This window comes from Chrysemys picta, chromosome 7 (assembly GCF_011386835.1).
Source record: "Chrysemys picta bellii isolate R12L10 chromosome 7, ASM1138683v2, whole genome shotgun sequence".
Lineage (NCBI taxonomy): Eukaryota > Metazoa > Chordata > Testudines > Emydidae > Chrysemys > Chrysemys picta.
Genome location: NC_088797.1, coordinates 19,307,619 through 19,323,232, shown reverse-complemented (window position 1 = coordinate 19,323,232; position 15,614 = coordinate 19,307,619). Strand labels below are relative to the sequence as shown.

Below are 15,614 nucleotides of genomic sequence, written 5' to 3'. Positions count from 1 at the left end.
TACTTTTGGATAATGTAAAGCATTATGCCCAGATATGCTCACCCATTGCTGAGTTTTGGAGAAAAGAACCCAATCTTACCCAATTACCGTGTTTGCAACTCATCAGTTGCTTTAGTAAGTGCAGGTACAGTCAAGGACATGTCTGGTGACTCAGCTGTCAGCCCTTTTGTGCATGGCGAGTACTCTTTGCCAACGTGGAAGTGTGCTAGGAAATTCAAAAGGGAGAAAACCAGTTTTCTGAGAACTTATGCTTGTGTCCTTCTAGGCTTCCCTGAAGCACTAATTGTCTTTATATTTCAAACTTCCTTCGAAATCTCTTGGCCTCCTAGGGTATGTCTATATAGCAATTAAACAACTGTGGTTGACCCAAATCAGCTGATTTGGGCTCGCAGGGCTCAGGCGAAGAGGCTGTTTAATTGCAGCGTAGACATTCGGGCTCAGGCTGGAACCCAAGCTCAGGGATCCACATGGGGGGAAGGTACCAGAGCTCAGGCTCCAGTCCAAACCCAAACATTTACACCACAATTTTACAGCCCTGCAGCCCAAAGTTGGCTGACATGGGCTAGCCTCAGTTGTTTAATTGCATTGCAGGTATACCCACACTGTTCACAACAAACTCCCTTTTGCACATAATGGCATGTTTTCATTGTTATTCATGAGTAACTGGTCATCATCATTCTATTTACAAAAGAATTTAAAAAGCCTACAACACATCAAAATAACTAACTGCCAAGTTGCGTGTGGAATCACCAAAGAAAATTCATCTTGTCATTGTAACCCTCTTCTTCCTCTCTCCCTACCCACTTCCTTTCTGTATGTCTTCACTTGTCTTTTCTTGTCTTTGTGTAGAATGATAATTTTTCAAGGCTGAGAATGTGACTTATTTGTCTGTTGAACTCCTAGCTCTCGTCTTGGGTAGAAGGAGAAGAGTATAAAACAGAGCAAAGGCATTGAGTAAGCTGTCTATAATGAAAAGCTTGTTGACTCACAGGGGAAAAAAGATGAATTTTGCATTCAAGAATGCATTGAGAAGAATTTCACTGAGCTGAGGAACTAACCCTGTTACCGTCAGCAAAAACAAGCCCAGAATATCTGATAAAACACAGCGGTAACTCAAGACTGTCTTTCTAAATAGTCTGTGGCATTCTGCACTGCAGAAAGTCAACGATCTCAGCTCACCAACCAAGTGACTTAGAATGATTCTTTGGCAGGTATTTGCATTAATTTGTTCTTTCCAGTAAAGTAAGGGATCAATCACTCTGATTTAGGTCAGGCCAAGTGTAACTAAGGCTAGGTCTACACTACCCGCCTGAATCGGCGGGTAGAAATCGACCTCTCGGGGATCGATTTATCGCGTCCCGTTGGGACGCGACAATCGATCCCCGAATCGATGCTCTTACTCCACCAGCGGAGGTGGGAGTAAGCGCCGTCGACAGAAAGCCGCAGAAGTCGATTTTGCCGCCGTCCTCACAGCGGGGTAAGTCGGCTGCAATACGTCGAATTCAGCTACGCTATTCACGTAGCTGAATTTGCGTATCTTAAATCGACTCCCCCCTGTAGTGTAGATGTACCCTAAGTGTCCTAAGTGTCCTGCGAGCCTTAACTCTACCTACACACAAACAAAGTTCTGCTAATGAACCTCAGTCCTGAACTGCAACGTCCCACCTGGTATTTCAATCCTAGGTCACATGTGCATTCCTCCCAACACTCCTCAAATCTTAATACTGAGCATCCCTTGCTAATGGTCTCCTGGATCCCCATGAAACTCTGCCAATGCTGCTCAGTCCTGATTTACAGCACTCCCTTCTATTCTGGTTTTGAGCCTCTCATGAAAAGAAAGACTTTTGTGGAGTAGGGAAGAGGGCTGGAGAGGTTTACATCCTTTCCTCCCCCCACCCCAATTCATATGATAACAAAAAAGGAACAGTAGCAACTGCAGTGAAATAAGAAAAAATACAAAGGTAATGTCAGTATCAAGCCATATTAATCACTCCACACAAAACTGTTTTTCATTTGTCCACTGCTTTATGTTGGGAGAAAATTTAGGGAAAAGGAACCAAAGCCAAGAACAAGAAGAAACAAGGGATAGGAAATGAGGGAAAGATGACACATCAAACATTGCAGGGCAGACAAAATACCAGGAACTCACGGAAGTTGTCATCATGCAGCAATGACATCAGCTTACAACTGTCTCTAGCATTGTCATAAAAACAAAGATATGTCCTGAAACACAAAGTCACCAGCTGTTGTGGCCTCAGGGGAATTACTATATGCAGCTGGTCAAAGTCACCCAAACTTTTAACATATGTTTTATTTCCAGTCATTCAGATGCAAGTTATTGTTTATTTGTCTTGTAGTAGTGCCTAGGGACTCCATCTGAGATCAGGGCCCCATACAGACATAGAATATGAAGCAGACCTTTCCTCGAAGAATTTACCATTAAGTAGACAAGACAGACAAAGGGTTGGGTGCAGGGGAAGGGTTCTCACAGCAACCTCCCTTTGATCAAAAGGTTTTTCTTTTTGCAGATTCTGTAGCAGGATGTCTCCATAGGGAAGCCATGCCAGATATTCCCAGAGAGCCTTCTTCAGGCTCCACGGATGTAGTTTTACTCCGTAAGCTGATGAACTACACTAATATCATGAGCTGATATATGCAATATTTAGTCTTCTTGGTGATCTGTATGGTGGATGGGAAAATGAGGAAGTGTGTCAAGTTTTACATTCAGTAGGTGCCTATAGGACCCTGTGATTCATGTATTATAAGCTATTTAGGAATGTGCAAGATGGAGAACACACCTGAATGTTTTCTAACCGCCTCTTTTTAAGAGATGACATACTGACTTGTACAGCGAATAGCAACAGGCTTTTGGATTATCACTCTTTTGGGAAAAGAGTTCTTTAAACTGTTTCTGAACCCCGCATTATTCTTCTGTTTAAAAAAATCAGCTGTGAGTGAATTAACACGCTAGAGTCAGATTCATCACAAAGGTTGATACAAGTTTAAACTCTCATTTATTACAGTTTGAATACTACAGCAGCACCTCTAGGAGGTGCCATTAACATCCATGTCTCCCACTGGTACTTTATATGATATATTCTACCAATAAAATCAAATCTGAGTCACGTGGTTCCATAAAAGGTGTGATCACATTCGCCCAGTGATGTATGAATGCCATTCAGAGCTGGCCAGAAAACAACAATTCCATTTTGCAGCAGTTTTCAAGGTTTTAATTTTGCATTGGAATGAAAACAAAACCTTTCAAAAGATTTCCCAAATTGGAATTGCATTGAAATGTATGTTTTTGGATTGCAGAGATCAGGGTTTTGATTTGGGTCTCTCTCTTTTTCTCATGGACTTCAGAAACCATCCCACTGAAATGGCTATGTATCTGCAAAACGTTTTGGCTTTGACAAAAAAAGTTTCATCAAAAAATGTTCCAATCAGCTCCATTGACATTTATTCAGCTTATTTTGAATTTATGAAATGCATCCATCAGTTATCCCTGAACAATTAAAATATCAAAGTGCAATATTAAATAAATTGATCGATACCAGACTAATGGATTCACCTCACAAATTAACCCATTTATATAACCCAATTACCCCTTTAAGTAAAAACCTGAAAGATTAAATGCACCTTACAATGTACCCTAAAGATCAACAGACTCAGGCTTGTCAGGACACTGATGGAGTAAATTTCAAAGTCAAGAGCTCCTCCCACTGATTACGCCCAATGCCTAGATTTTCCAGTTGATGGATTGTTAATAAGAGTGCCCCCAGATGATCTCAAGTAGTATGATGCATGACTGCACTTAAGAGAAAGTTTCGCAGGCAGCCAAGACTTGATCCATGCAGAGATTTATAGAACAATGTTAGTTTCTTAAATTACACCCAGAAGGAAGTAGGACATTCAGTGGTGTCTTTGGAGAACTTACTGTATTCTTAGTGCAGCTGCCACTGAGTTTATTTTGGCCTTTTCTGTGGCTGTTTACACCCTAACAGTGGAAGGGATGCTATTGGATGTATCCCCATCTCAAAAAAAAAAAGATAAATTGGAATTGGAAAAGGTTCAGAAAAGGGCAACAAAAATGATTAGGGGTATGGAATGGCTTCCGTATGAGGAGAGATTAATAAGACTGGGACTTTTCAGGTTGGAAAAGAGATGGCTAAGGGGAGATATGATTGAGGTCTATAAAATCATGACTGGTATAGAGAAAGTAGATAAGGAAGAGTTGTTTACTAATTGTCATAACACAAAAACTAGGGATCACCAAATGAAATTAATAGGCAGCAGGTTTAAAACAAATAAAAGGAAGTATTTCTTCACACAACGTTCAGTCAACCTGTGGAACTCCTTGCCAGAGGATGTTGTGAAGGCCAAGACCATAACAGGGTTCAAAAAAGAACTAGATAAATTCATGGAGGATAGGTCCATTAATGGCTATTAGCCAGGATGGGCAGGAATGGTGTCCCTAGCTTCTGTTTGCCAAGAAGCTGGGAATGAGCAACGGGATGGATCACTTGATGATTATCTGTTCTGTTCATTCCCTCTGGGGCACCTGGCACTGGCCACTGTTGAAAGACAGGATACTGCCTTGATGGACCTTTGGTCTGACCCAGTAGGGCCATTCTTATTTTCTTTAATGAAGTGCAAGCATCAGGGTGAAAGACTATGAAAAATGCCCGTGTGAGGCTGCTTATAATGAAGTAGACCTCGTCCTAAGTAACCCCGTCTGTAATAGTACAGAGAAGCTTAAAAAATAGCAATTAGGATGCATAGTTAGTGTAGTATGATGGATGAAGGTCTTGGAACTTCATTAAAATGGCAAGAACAGTGGTAGTCTATGATAATGTGACAATGGTAGAAAATAAATGAACTCCACATTGCTATAGATTCCTGATCCAACAGAGTACTTCAGCATGTGAGTAACCTTGCTGAAGTAAATAGGACTGCTCACATGTTTAAAGTTAAGTATGTGCTCAACTGCTTGGCTGGTTTGAGGCCTGTGAGCCTAAAACATTGATTTAATACATTTAAAGCTAGTCAGACTTACCAAAAGGACACTTAGATTACAGAGTAGTTTAATAGAATTTTAGATTATTAAACCAAAAGTAATTATAAAAATCTCATTTAGTTTTCACTGTTACTTCATTTGTTTACCTTTTGCATTTCTTTGGTTTGGGCAATGAAAATAGATTAGTCAGTTTCACTTTTGTTTCTAGTCAATTTCACTCAGGTACTCATCCACTAACACAAGGCCGGAATGGTTGGATTGCAAATCTTGCAAGGGAATGTTTACTACTCCTACTACTACTTTTCTCTCTCTCTCTCTCTCTCTCTCACACACACACACACACACACACACACCATCTCTTTTCATTGTAATTTAAGGGGGGGAAGTAAAGAAAAGGTTTTTGGTGGTTTTAAAAGCTTGTTTTGACCCACCATTGTTCCTTGAACATGTTCACATTACAATCCTTTTATTTTTAACAGTAAAGGCTAATCCAGTTAATTCTCTTCTACTCTTCTGCATTTGCTTGTTGGTGTGAGGCCAAAAAAATAAATAAACACAGAGACAAATGTAAGCAGTTTTATGGTTCTTATTTGCATTTAGCTATAAAGCTCTTAAATCTTTTCATTGTCTTTGGTATAGGTAATTATACCCTAGATTATCTTTTAAACTGACAATAAAAAGATTGTGGGCCTTTTGCTTGCTGTAACAGTTTCAGATCTTTTAAGGTGGAAACCGCTACATGGAGTATTTTTTCCCTTCCTGAATTGTAGTCTAATTTCCCCTTGAATTGAGTTCTCGGATTCAAGAATTAGATTGAACTGATCAAAAATAAATTCTTTGGTAAATTAGTAAATACGGCATTACCAATTAATGGCAATTTTAACCCAATATGAACCAACAGGGATCCAAGTTCAAAAACGATTGTATTGATTGCTACCCAAGAGCCCAGTCTATGAGGTTCTGAGTGCTTTTTGTGAGATGTCCAGGGTCCTAGAGCTCTCACTGTAGTGCATGAAAGTTGAGGACATTCAGCACCTTGTTCAAAGCACTCAACATCTCCCAGGATCAGCTCTCAAAGGCGCTGTTAAATAAGGCCTATGTTCAGCAAAGCTCTAAGGCACATGCCAATTTAAGGATGGCAAGAGTCATATTGTATTAAAGTTAAGCATATGTTTAAGTGCTTTGCTGGATTGGGGTCAAAGTGCTGAGCACCTTCTGGAACTGAGTCCCACAGGATTTAACGCAATTTAAGCACATGCTTGACTGCAGAGAGATTTAAGGACTTGCTTAAGTGCTCCTCTGAATCAGTCTTAGACCACTGAGCCTGATTCACCTTTGCCTTGCATCTTTCGTAGTCATTTACATCGGTGCAAAGCGAGTGTAAACTACTACCATTCTGATCCAGTAGCATTTTACACCCACTTTTCACTGGTGTAAAATAACAACCATGGGGTGAGGGCATCAAAGTACCAGACCTATTGCTTTTAAAAGAGGAAAGACTGTTTTCTGTCGAAAGCAAGAAAGAGAGGAAGAGAGAAGTTCCTTGTTCAGCATTAGAAGAAAGCAGCTCTTTCCATTTTACTTTATAATCGTCACACAGCATCTTCCCTCTTAATGTAAGTTAAATGAAAATGTATGAGAGAAACTGACATATTAGTGAGATGGAACCTGGCTTTGTATTATAAGTCTCATATTCTGCACTTTACTCTTGCAAAAACAGGCAAACACACCTATTGTTTGAAGCAATCTGGACTATATGTTAATCTTTTCTTATATTAAAGAACAACATATATTTTTGTAACTTTTAAAATTATTTCTTCTCTCACAGTTATTTAGAATTAGCCCCCAAGAAGCTTGAAATTAATGTGTTGATTCTTACTGGTTTCCAAGGGGTGCTGTACGGAATAGCAGAACAGATGTGAGCTCCTGAGACATCTGCTAATATCCATTTTCATCCAGAGTCCAGGGCCCTGACCAATCCCCCCCGCAATAAAGGAACAGGTATCCCCAAATCTCTGGAATATCAGCAGGCAAAGGTTTGTCTAGTGGGAGCTCTACAAGTTGCCAAAAAACAAGGAGAACAGAGACCATCCACCCCCTGAGCAAGATGGCCAGCTGCTGCGGGCATCGTGCCATGCTGGAGAAAGTTGCTGCAGACACAGTAGATATCAAGGCCACAAGACAACTGACTGTTACCTTGATTAACTCCTCTCTGCAAGCACTGACAGATGGGTGAATGAAGCAGAAGGGAGAATATAATGGGGGGGAAGATCAGGTACAAGGGCTCTCTGTCTCGTCACAGAGAAGCCTCACAAACTTAGCTTCTCTTAAATCTAAAGTAGCAGACCTTGAGGGAAGGTCTCACCACGATAATTTGAGAATTATAGGAGTACATGAAGGAACAAAGAAAGGCAACCCCCTACAATTAGTTCACCAGCTCCTTTCAGAAGTGCTTAGTCTGCCAAATGATTTTAAATTTGATTTAGAGAGAGCTCCTAAATCCCTGGCTCCTAACCCAGCCTCAAATGCCAAACCTTGTGCACTGATTGTCAAATTTTTAAGATTTACCGTAAAAGACAAAAAAATGCAATAATGTTTTGGGGATGCCACAAAATAAGATAATGATTTTTCAAGACTTTGCAAAAGATGTGGTTAAACAGAGATCAGCCTTTAAATGGTCAAGGAAACTTGCCAAGCAGCAAGGGCTCAGATATTGTATACGGTTTCCAGGTGAGGAAGTGCATCTGGTCCAAAAGCCACAAGATGCAGAATGTTTTCTAAATCGCTTGAGTACCTGTTCTGTTTTATACCAAGTTTCCTTCCCAGTTGTTATGTTTTCCCCATCTGCACTGATGAAGTTATCCAGTTATTGTTACTAACTTACTTACAGATTTAGGTTATCTCTGGTGCTCCAAGCTTATACTGTATAACTTTGGGAACATGCATATCAATTCTCATCAAATGGCAACTTATTGACATTTTATCAGTGAAATATGATGACCCTGAACCATAAGTCATATTAGCCTTAGAGACAGAAAAGGCGCTTGATAGAGTGGGCTGGAGGTATATGTTTCATACCCTACAAGAATTTGGATTTTGACTCATATTTAGCTCCTGATCCAACTGTTATATTCTCACTTATCCTTTTGCATTACAATCAACAATGTGACCTGGGATATCTCCAGCCTCTTCTGGGCACCAGACAAGGATAACTGTTGTCTCCATCACTTTTTGTTTTGGCTCTAGAGCCCCGGCAATAGCTATACAGACTCATCCAGATATCTGAGGCATTCAACTTAGTTCCATGGAGTATGAACTGATGTTGTGTGCAGACACCCTTTTGTGTATTCGCAAACCAGAAGCCACTATTCCAACTCTCCTATCGCTAATTCAAAAATTCAGAGCAATACCTGGTTACAAAATACATTGGAAAAAATTGGAACCATTGGAAATCTCCCTGTTGTCATATAATGGGGCTTCTTCTTAATGGAATTTCCATAGGCAAACTGACGCAAATAAGTTCCTAGGTATAAAAGTACCAAGAAACATTAATAAATTAGTGAAGATAAACTCAGATCCTGTACTCTCTCAAATAACTAGTGATACAAATAGGTGGTATGTATATACAAATACATATATATAATATCCTTCTGTCTTAATTTAGAAAATGTAACATGATAAGAGCCTTTCTGTGGGGCTCTGGTCAATGTCCACAACTGTCACTTAAAAAACACCTGCTCCCTATAGTCAAGGGACTTCCAAAATTACTATTATGCTTTTATCATGTCTCAAATGTCAAATTGGTTCCAGCATACTAACACCCTTATTCCCACATGGGTGGAAATTGAATAGGTATTAATGCATCCAGTTCTCCCTGTGGGTCTGCTTGGTTCCTATTTTTCTCCATCAGACAAAAAGAAGATGCCTACAGTGATGGCTGCACAAAGTGTCTGGGCTATCCTAGCTACGAGGTAGCAGTTTCATTCTCACCATCATGAAAAAAGCACCTAACTGGAGTAACCCAGACGTGCAAATTGGGAAACAGCCTGATTTGGAAGAACTGACTGAGCAACAGCATCATATGGATTTCCCAGTTAGTCAGCGATAAGGGCTTTGTGTCTTTTCTAACACTAAAGCAGTGGTTCTCAACCTATTTACCATTGCGGGCCGCATATGCAGCTCTCTGTGTGTTATGTGGGCCACATCCACACAATAGATACAATACCTGTATGGCCCTGAGGATGTCATATGGGCTGCAACTGTGTGCTGATGGGGCCACCGAACGTGGCCCACAGGTTGAGAACCACTGCTTTAAAGCAATGATATGACCTTCCACCCTCAGTGGAGTGGCAGTACTTACAACTAAAACACTTGCTAACGTTATCAGTTTGGTCCAGATGCCCCAGGATTGCCAGAGGAAAATTTGTAAATGCTTCATAAATTCCCCAGGCCCGTGTCCACTATGTATACTTTACTGAGAAAGAGCAACTCCATTAGTCTGGAGTTCTTTGTGAAAATGTGGGAAGCCCTTAAAAGAACTCCAGTGGCAGAGCATATTATGGAATGTTAAAAACACTTCTGCAGATCTCAGACTACACCTAATACAGCAAAAGATTCTATTCAAAATGTAGTGGACGCTATAGAGGTTGTGCGAGACAGGGGCCTCGTGCTCTGCTGGTTGTTGGCGCTGCAGTAAAGAAAAAGGAACCCTGATGCATATGCTGTGGCTACTGTCCAACAGTCAGACAGCTGTGGAAAGAGGTGGACACAGGGCTGAAAGTAGTGCTTGGCCGCAGCCATAGGCAATGCGTGGGGGGGGAGAAATGTGGGGTCAAGTGCCCCCCAGGTTGCTGCTCGGCCTGCCAGTGTAGTTGGAGGGAGAGGGGCTCTGTCCTTCTCCCGCTGCACCTGCTCCCCGGCACCCTCGGCCCGTCCCTGTCAGCAGGGAGTAGAAGGAGTGGAACTAGTCACATCTCCCGCTGGCTGCTCTGGGTTGATGCTCTGTGCAGCAGGGCAGCTGCCTGAGAGAGCCAGGCTGGGAAGGTGGCAGGGGCGGCCACCCCCTGCCTTCACTCAGCTGCTGGGGATGGGGACACTGCAAGCCGGAGTCCACTCTCCCCCTGGCACATTTCTAGCTCACTCATCCCCTGTCCCCAGCAGCCAGGACCTGGCATGGAGCAGGCAACCCCTACCATCTCCCCAGCCAGGCTGTCTCAGGCAGATGCTGTGCTGAACAGAGCAGCGACCTGGAGCGGCGGCCTTCAGCTGCATGAGAAGTGGCTCCGTTCCACTCCCTCCCCAGGCCCGGCTGCCAGGGAGAGCGGCCGAGCATGCCGGGGCTGAGGCACAGGGGGAGAAGGACAGAGCCCTCCCTCCCCCCGGCTGGTAACATTGGGTGGGGAGAGTGCAGCAGCCCCAGGCTGGGCACAGGACAGGGGGTCGCTGGGCAAAGGAGACATGTGGGGCAGTCATGTGTCCTCCCCTTTAGATTGGGCCCCCCGAATATAGGGAGGCACGAGTCATCTATGGTCAGCAATCAAACCTCAGCTGAAAATGATATTCTAGGTTATAAAAACAACAAGGAGACTGGTGGCACCTTAAAGACTAACAGATTTATTTGGGCATAAGCTTTCGTGAGTAAAAACCTCACTTCTTCGGATGCATCCGAAGAAGTGAGGTTTTTACTCACGAAAGCTTATGCCCAAATAAATCTGTTAGTCTTTAAGGTGCCACCAGACTCCTTGTTGTTTTTGTAGATACAGACTAACACGGCTACCCCCTGATACTATTCTAGGTTATGTACCTACTACACCGGGTTTGCCCCACCACAAAGACTTTGGTGCTTGAGGGCCCCAATGATGCCCTAATGCAAGATTTTACAAAAATAGAGGGGTTCGCTTATGCCCAGAATAGAGCAGCAGTATTCAGACCTGTCTGCATTCTCAGCGGAAGAAAGAACAGCTTATCAATGTAGAGAGCAATTATGTAATTCAAAGAAATTTGGACGCTGTTTCTTGATACATTTGAATAAAGAATGCGGAGGTAGTTCAAACAAAGCCAAACTTCCACTCCACCTGACCTCTCTCCTTTTCCCTCTTCCCACCTTTCTAGTCCCCTACTTCCTTTTGGTGCCTATTTGTATATGTCTTTTATTGTTGTTGTTGTTACCCTCACCCTAACATGCTGTGGCTCTGCAAAATTGCCTGATTTTGTATTATCCGATCTTACAGTTTTGACAAGTTGGAAAGTTGTGTAATTGCATAACTTTATTGGATATCCTGAGAAATGTGTGGTACCTTGTAACATAGACAAGCTGTAAGTCATTTATCTTTTTGTATGTCATTATTGTTTATGAAAAGTAATAAATTAATCACATCCTCCCCCACCCCCGAAAAAAACAACAACAACAACTGTAGTCACTTTTAACCTGGACAGGATCCTTTCAAATTCTAAAAAACAGGGCTTTGTGACTGGAGGGCATATTTGCTGGCCCTCTTAAACCAACTGCAGAGTTAAAACCAATTGAAGAGACTCATATGTATGTGAGAAATATCCACTCTGGTTCCACAAACAGAGAAGAGGGGGACAGTTCAAATCACACTGTCCATGAAAAGGCTGTTGAGATTTGGGACATAAATCTGTGAATTTTCCTGGCTTCTCTTTACCCTGTAGAAAACTGTAAATCATTATGGGTGAAGAGAACTTTGGACAAGCTTTGTTGGAGAAGCTTCTATGAGACCTGGTGGTCTAATATTTGTGACACCAATCGTTCTATTAACTTTCCAATATTGTTCATATAAAATATCTGTCAAATATTTTTTCCATTATCTGTCTAGCTCAAGTTAGAACCTTTGCTGCTCAGAATTAGTTACGCACAGTATAACCACACCCAAGCTTGCTTCAGTGGACATCTCCTATAAAAACAGGATAAGAAAATCTCCATTCATGTGTTACAATATGTAGAAACTGCCTGTTTCCCTTTGAACAAGCTCCCTTTGCACGAATACTGGAAAAATAATAATGAGCACAGCTCCTAAATTTATTAAAAACATGCCAAATGAAATCTGATAACCAAGCTAATGACATGAATTCATCTTGATTCAGAGTAAAACTGCTGCAAATGAGTTGGTTGACATTGCTCAATAGTAAGAAACTTTTTTTTAAAGAGCTGATCAGGAACCAATTATTTTTCCCATGAAACATTTTGAGAAGAACACTTTCTTGCTTGTTTTCAGCAAAAAGTTTCAGTCACTGAAAACCCAAAGAAATTTGGTGCTCGTTTTCCATTTTTTTCCAACCAAAAACCACTTTTTCACGAAAGTTGATTTTTTTTTCATGAAAATTGCTATTGAATCAAAAAGCCATTTTCCTTCAAAAATGTGTTTCAATTGACATTTTTCAAATAATTTCTGCTTTGAATACCTGATAACTACAGTCTCTGGCTGTCCATCATGTCCCTGGCCTTAATTTCCACTTCCAGTTTCTTCTTATGTAGGTTCATATTTAGGATTTTTCTGACGTTTTTAGTTTCTTGCAAAAATGCCAAACATTCTGTTCTGTAACCCACCTGAGTGCTACTTGAAAAGCAAGTATTAAGTTTGCTCATTTTCAGGTTCCATATTTTGCCCTAGATGATCAGACACTTTGGATTCACACAAACTGGTGGTTCTGGAAACATTTCTTAGATTGATTTGATTTGACTAAGTGGATTAGGGCCTGATCTGGTCAGATACCATAGTGATGAATGCAGTGCAGGACCAGATTATCCACAGTGGCGGAGAGCACTCAACACAAGTCTAGTCCTAACTGTTTTGCTCCTCAGTTTAGTGAATTTGCTTCCCTGTTACTTGTTTAGAGTTTAGAGTGAAATCTGTTTAATATCAGTCACAAGGAAACAATAGTGAAGAATGCTTTGGAATGTCTTTGGTCTCTCTCTTTTCAGCTGTGTATTATAAATTGGCGGATAATAACGATGTTTGTTATTAGATGCTTTACAATAAAATAAACATGAAACAATGCTACATGAAATAAAGCTGCTGTACGCTATCAACTCACTGATAAACCACCTTTAGTAATACTACTTGTCTTTTACCACCAAACACAAATAATCCTTTCGGTGCATAAAATATTTATGTCACTTGTAAGATATCCTGGGGGCCAAGTATTCTGACCTTCTCACTTTCCAATCTTACATCTGCATATTCTGCTGCTCAGTAAAATCAAGTTAGACCCAGCCATCTTTGGGACCAAAGTGATTGCTCTGTGATGCACCAGTGCAGAGACCTGTGGGTGTGAATGGGGCTATAGTCTATAGTAGGCACCTACCTGCACACCAAACCCCTTGGCTCATGGAGTTGCAGCCTATGATGATCCTACCTTTACAAGGGGGTCAAGAGCCCGGCGTTTCCTCTCTTATCCCCATAAATTCATAATAGTGAGTTTAGCAAATTGGAGGGGGGGGGAATCTCTCACCTTTGTAGAATGGACATTTTCTAGCCCCACGGATTTATTTTTGAAACTCCTGAGGACAGTGGGGAACCACGCCAAGGTCTTGAAGCTTTGGACTGAAGCTAATAGCACATAAGAACACCGGACCCCAGCTGACAGCACTCACTCGCACGAGTAATCCTTACTCTCCTGAGTAAAGACTGCAGGATCAGGGCTCTATTTAGCAAAGTCTACTGCAAACCACACAACTATTGAGCGGAGGGGGTCAGACGGATTCCTTCTCTGGGGAGTCACGGCGTGTTTAGAGCCAGAACATAGACACACGTTTGGTGGGAAGGAAGGAAGGAAGAGGGAGACTTGCTGTCTCCCCCGTTATTTCTGCGCAGAAAAGGCTGGTCACAGAGACGAAGGCAGGGCTAGCTAAAAAGAGGGGGAGAACAGGAGGAGACCACGCAAACCTTTCCTTTAAATTGCCCTTGTGTCGGGGCAAGGGGCTGCTTTTGTGCGAGGAACTCCTTCTAGTTTTCACTCCCGTTCACTTGCCCCGTATCCACACACACTACCCGTGGCTACCGATCGTTTCATACAGACACTCCAGTGCCTTGGGTTCTCTCTGCAGGGACGTGCCGTGCGGGAACCGGGAGCGAACCTCAGCCGAGCTGGGCAGAAATGCTCTGTTCTGGGCTCCAGGGGAGGTGGGTGAGCCGCCCTCTCTGCACATCCCGGGCTGGTCTGTGTAACAACCGGTGCTTGGCAAGGCTCGTTCAATCCTCCGCACCCTGCGGCTGCAGGATCTGGGGAGGAAACGGCCCAGAGTGCCGGTTTCCCTGGCCTTTTAGCGCTATGCCCAAACTTCCACATTCCTGATTTCCTTTTCCAAACGCTACCAGGGAGGAGAAGCCTCTCTTTCCATCCCCCTGTCTTCTCCCCCACCCCCGCTTGTGCAAGCCGCATTCACACTCCTGGAGCGTATGCGAGATCCTGAACTGTGTGTGTGACATACAGGGGGTGGGAGACAGAACAGCTGCTGTCCCTTTAAATCTGTTTGTTTGGCATCCGTGCCCCCCCTCCCCCCTTGTTGCACTGCAGCTTTCAATCCCTGAGCGAGCCAAAGGGCTTCCTCTGCAGGAAAGGAAGGGAAATGCCTGTGAGGAGGAGGCGGTGGCGAGCCCTGGCCAGTGCGCTGCGATCAGAGCGGGACCCGACCAGCTGCCAGCAGCCAGTCTGCCTTGCCAGGCTAAGCATGGATCGCGCCTCCTGAGCCGACACCCCCCCCGCCCCCCACATCCACTGCTGACTAGTTATCCCCTCCCTTCTCAGCCCCACACCGACCCCGCTCCAGCTCCGGGAGGGAAGGAGGTGCGACCGACCCAGGCGTGCAGGACCATGATCTGAGGGCGGGAGACCTGAAAGTTGGGGGAGATGAGCAACGCAGGTGAGTGCCGGCTCCTGGGGGCCTGATGGGGCTTGGGAAGGGGAGGAGGGTCTGGGGCGGCAAAGGGCTCGCTCCTGGGGAGCGGGGTGGGGGGACTGACCCACGCGGAGCGGGCGCAGTGTCTCCTCTCGCCAACACAAGTTGCTCCGAAGAGAGATTATTACCTCGCCCGCCCTGTCTCGCTAAAGTTGAGCGCAGCTCTTGTGTAACAGGGCTGTGCTCAGCATGGCCACAGGACAGCCAAGGGGGAGAGAGCTGCGCCTTCCCCCACCCCTCTCGCTCGTCTTTGCTTTTGCCCTTCACCCCCATTTCCTTCTTGGTTTTGTTTATTCCCTGGCAAATCAGAAGCACGGACAAGGGGCTTGTGGCGGGGAGACACACATTGGCTTCCACTCCGAAATAATGGCACGGTCCTGGTCTGGTCAAGATGCGGTTTATAAAGGGTGCCTTGGTCCAGTGAAACCTGCAAAACAGTGCGCGGGGCTTCAGGGGCTAGGGGTGGCGGACCAGATCCTACAGTGGGGATGCTGAGAGCCATTGAACCGAATTGTAAACCCTGGATAGCATGGGACGCACTTCAAGCCAGGAGGTGCGGCAGCTCCCCTAGTTCCAGCACTAGAAAAGTAGGTGGTGAAGGTGGATTGTATTAATCACTAGAAGGGAGCTGCCTGGCACACACAGAGATAAATGCGCTGTAGGTTAGGGGAGGGTGGA

At 43.6% G+C, this 15,614-nt stretch overlaps 1 protein-coding gene across 15 annotated transcripts in view; it reads left to right on the top strand.

Moving 5' to 3' along the window:
- Positions 1-14,014: 14,014 nt before the first annotated feature.
- FGD5 (FYVE, RhoGEF and PH domain containing 5) overlaps positions 14,015-15,614 on the top strand; it is a 150,223-nt gene continuing 148,623 nt past the window's right edge. For 5 of the 15 annotated variants that reach the window (XR_010589035.1, XM_042849860.2, XM_005288439.4 and 2 more), the window contains exon 1: positions 14,407-14,900. Coding sequence is in view for 14 of the 15 variants with exons in the window: in XM_042849860.2 (XP_042705794.1) it covers positions 14,888-14,900 (13 nt within the window). In the remaining variant the exon portion in view is untranslated. Of the gene's footprint in view, positions 14,161-14,406; positions 14,901-15,614 lie in introns of those variants that run through there. The other 10 variants (XM_065550885.1, XM_065550884.1, XM_065550880.1 and 7 more) reach the window with 6 other exon arrangements.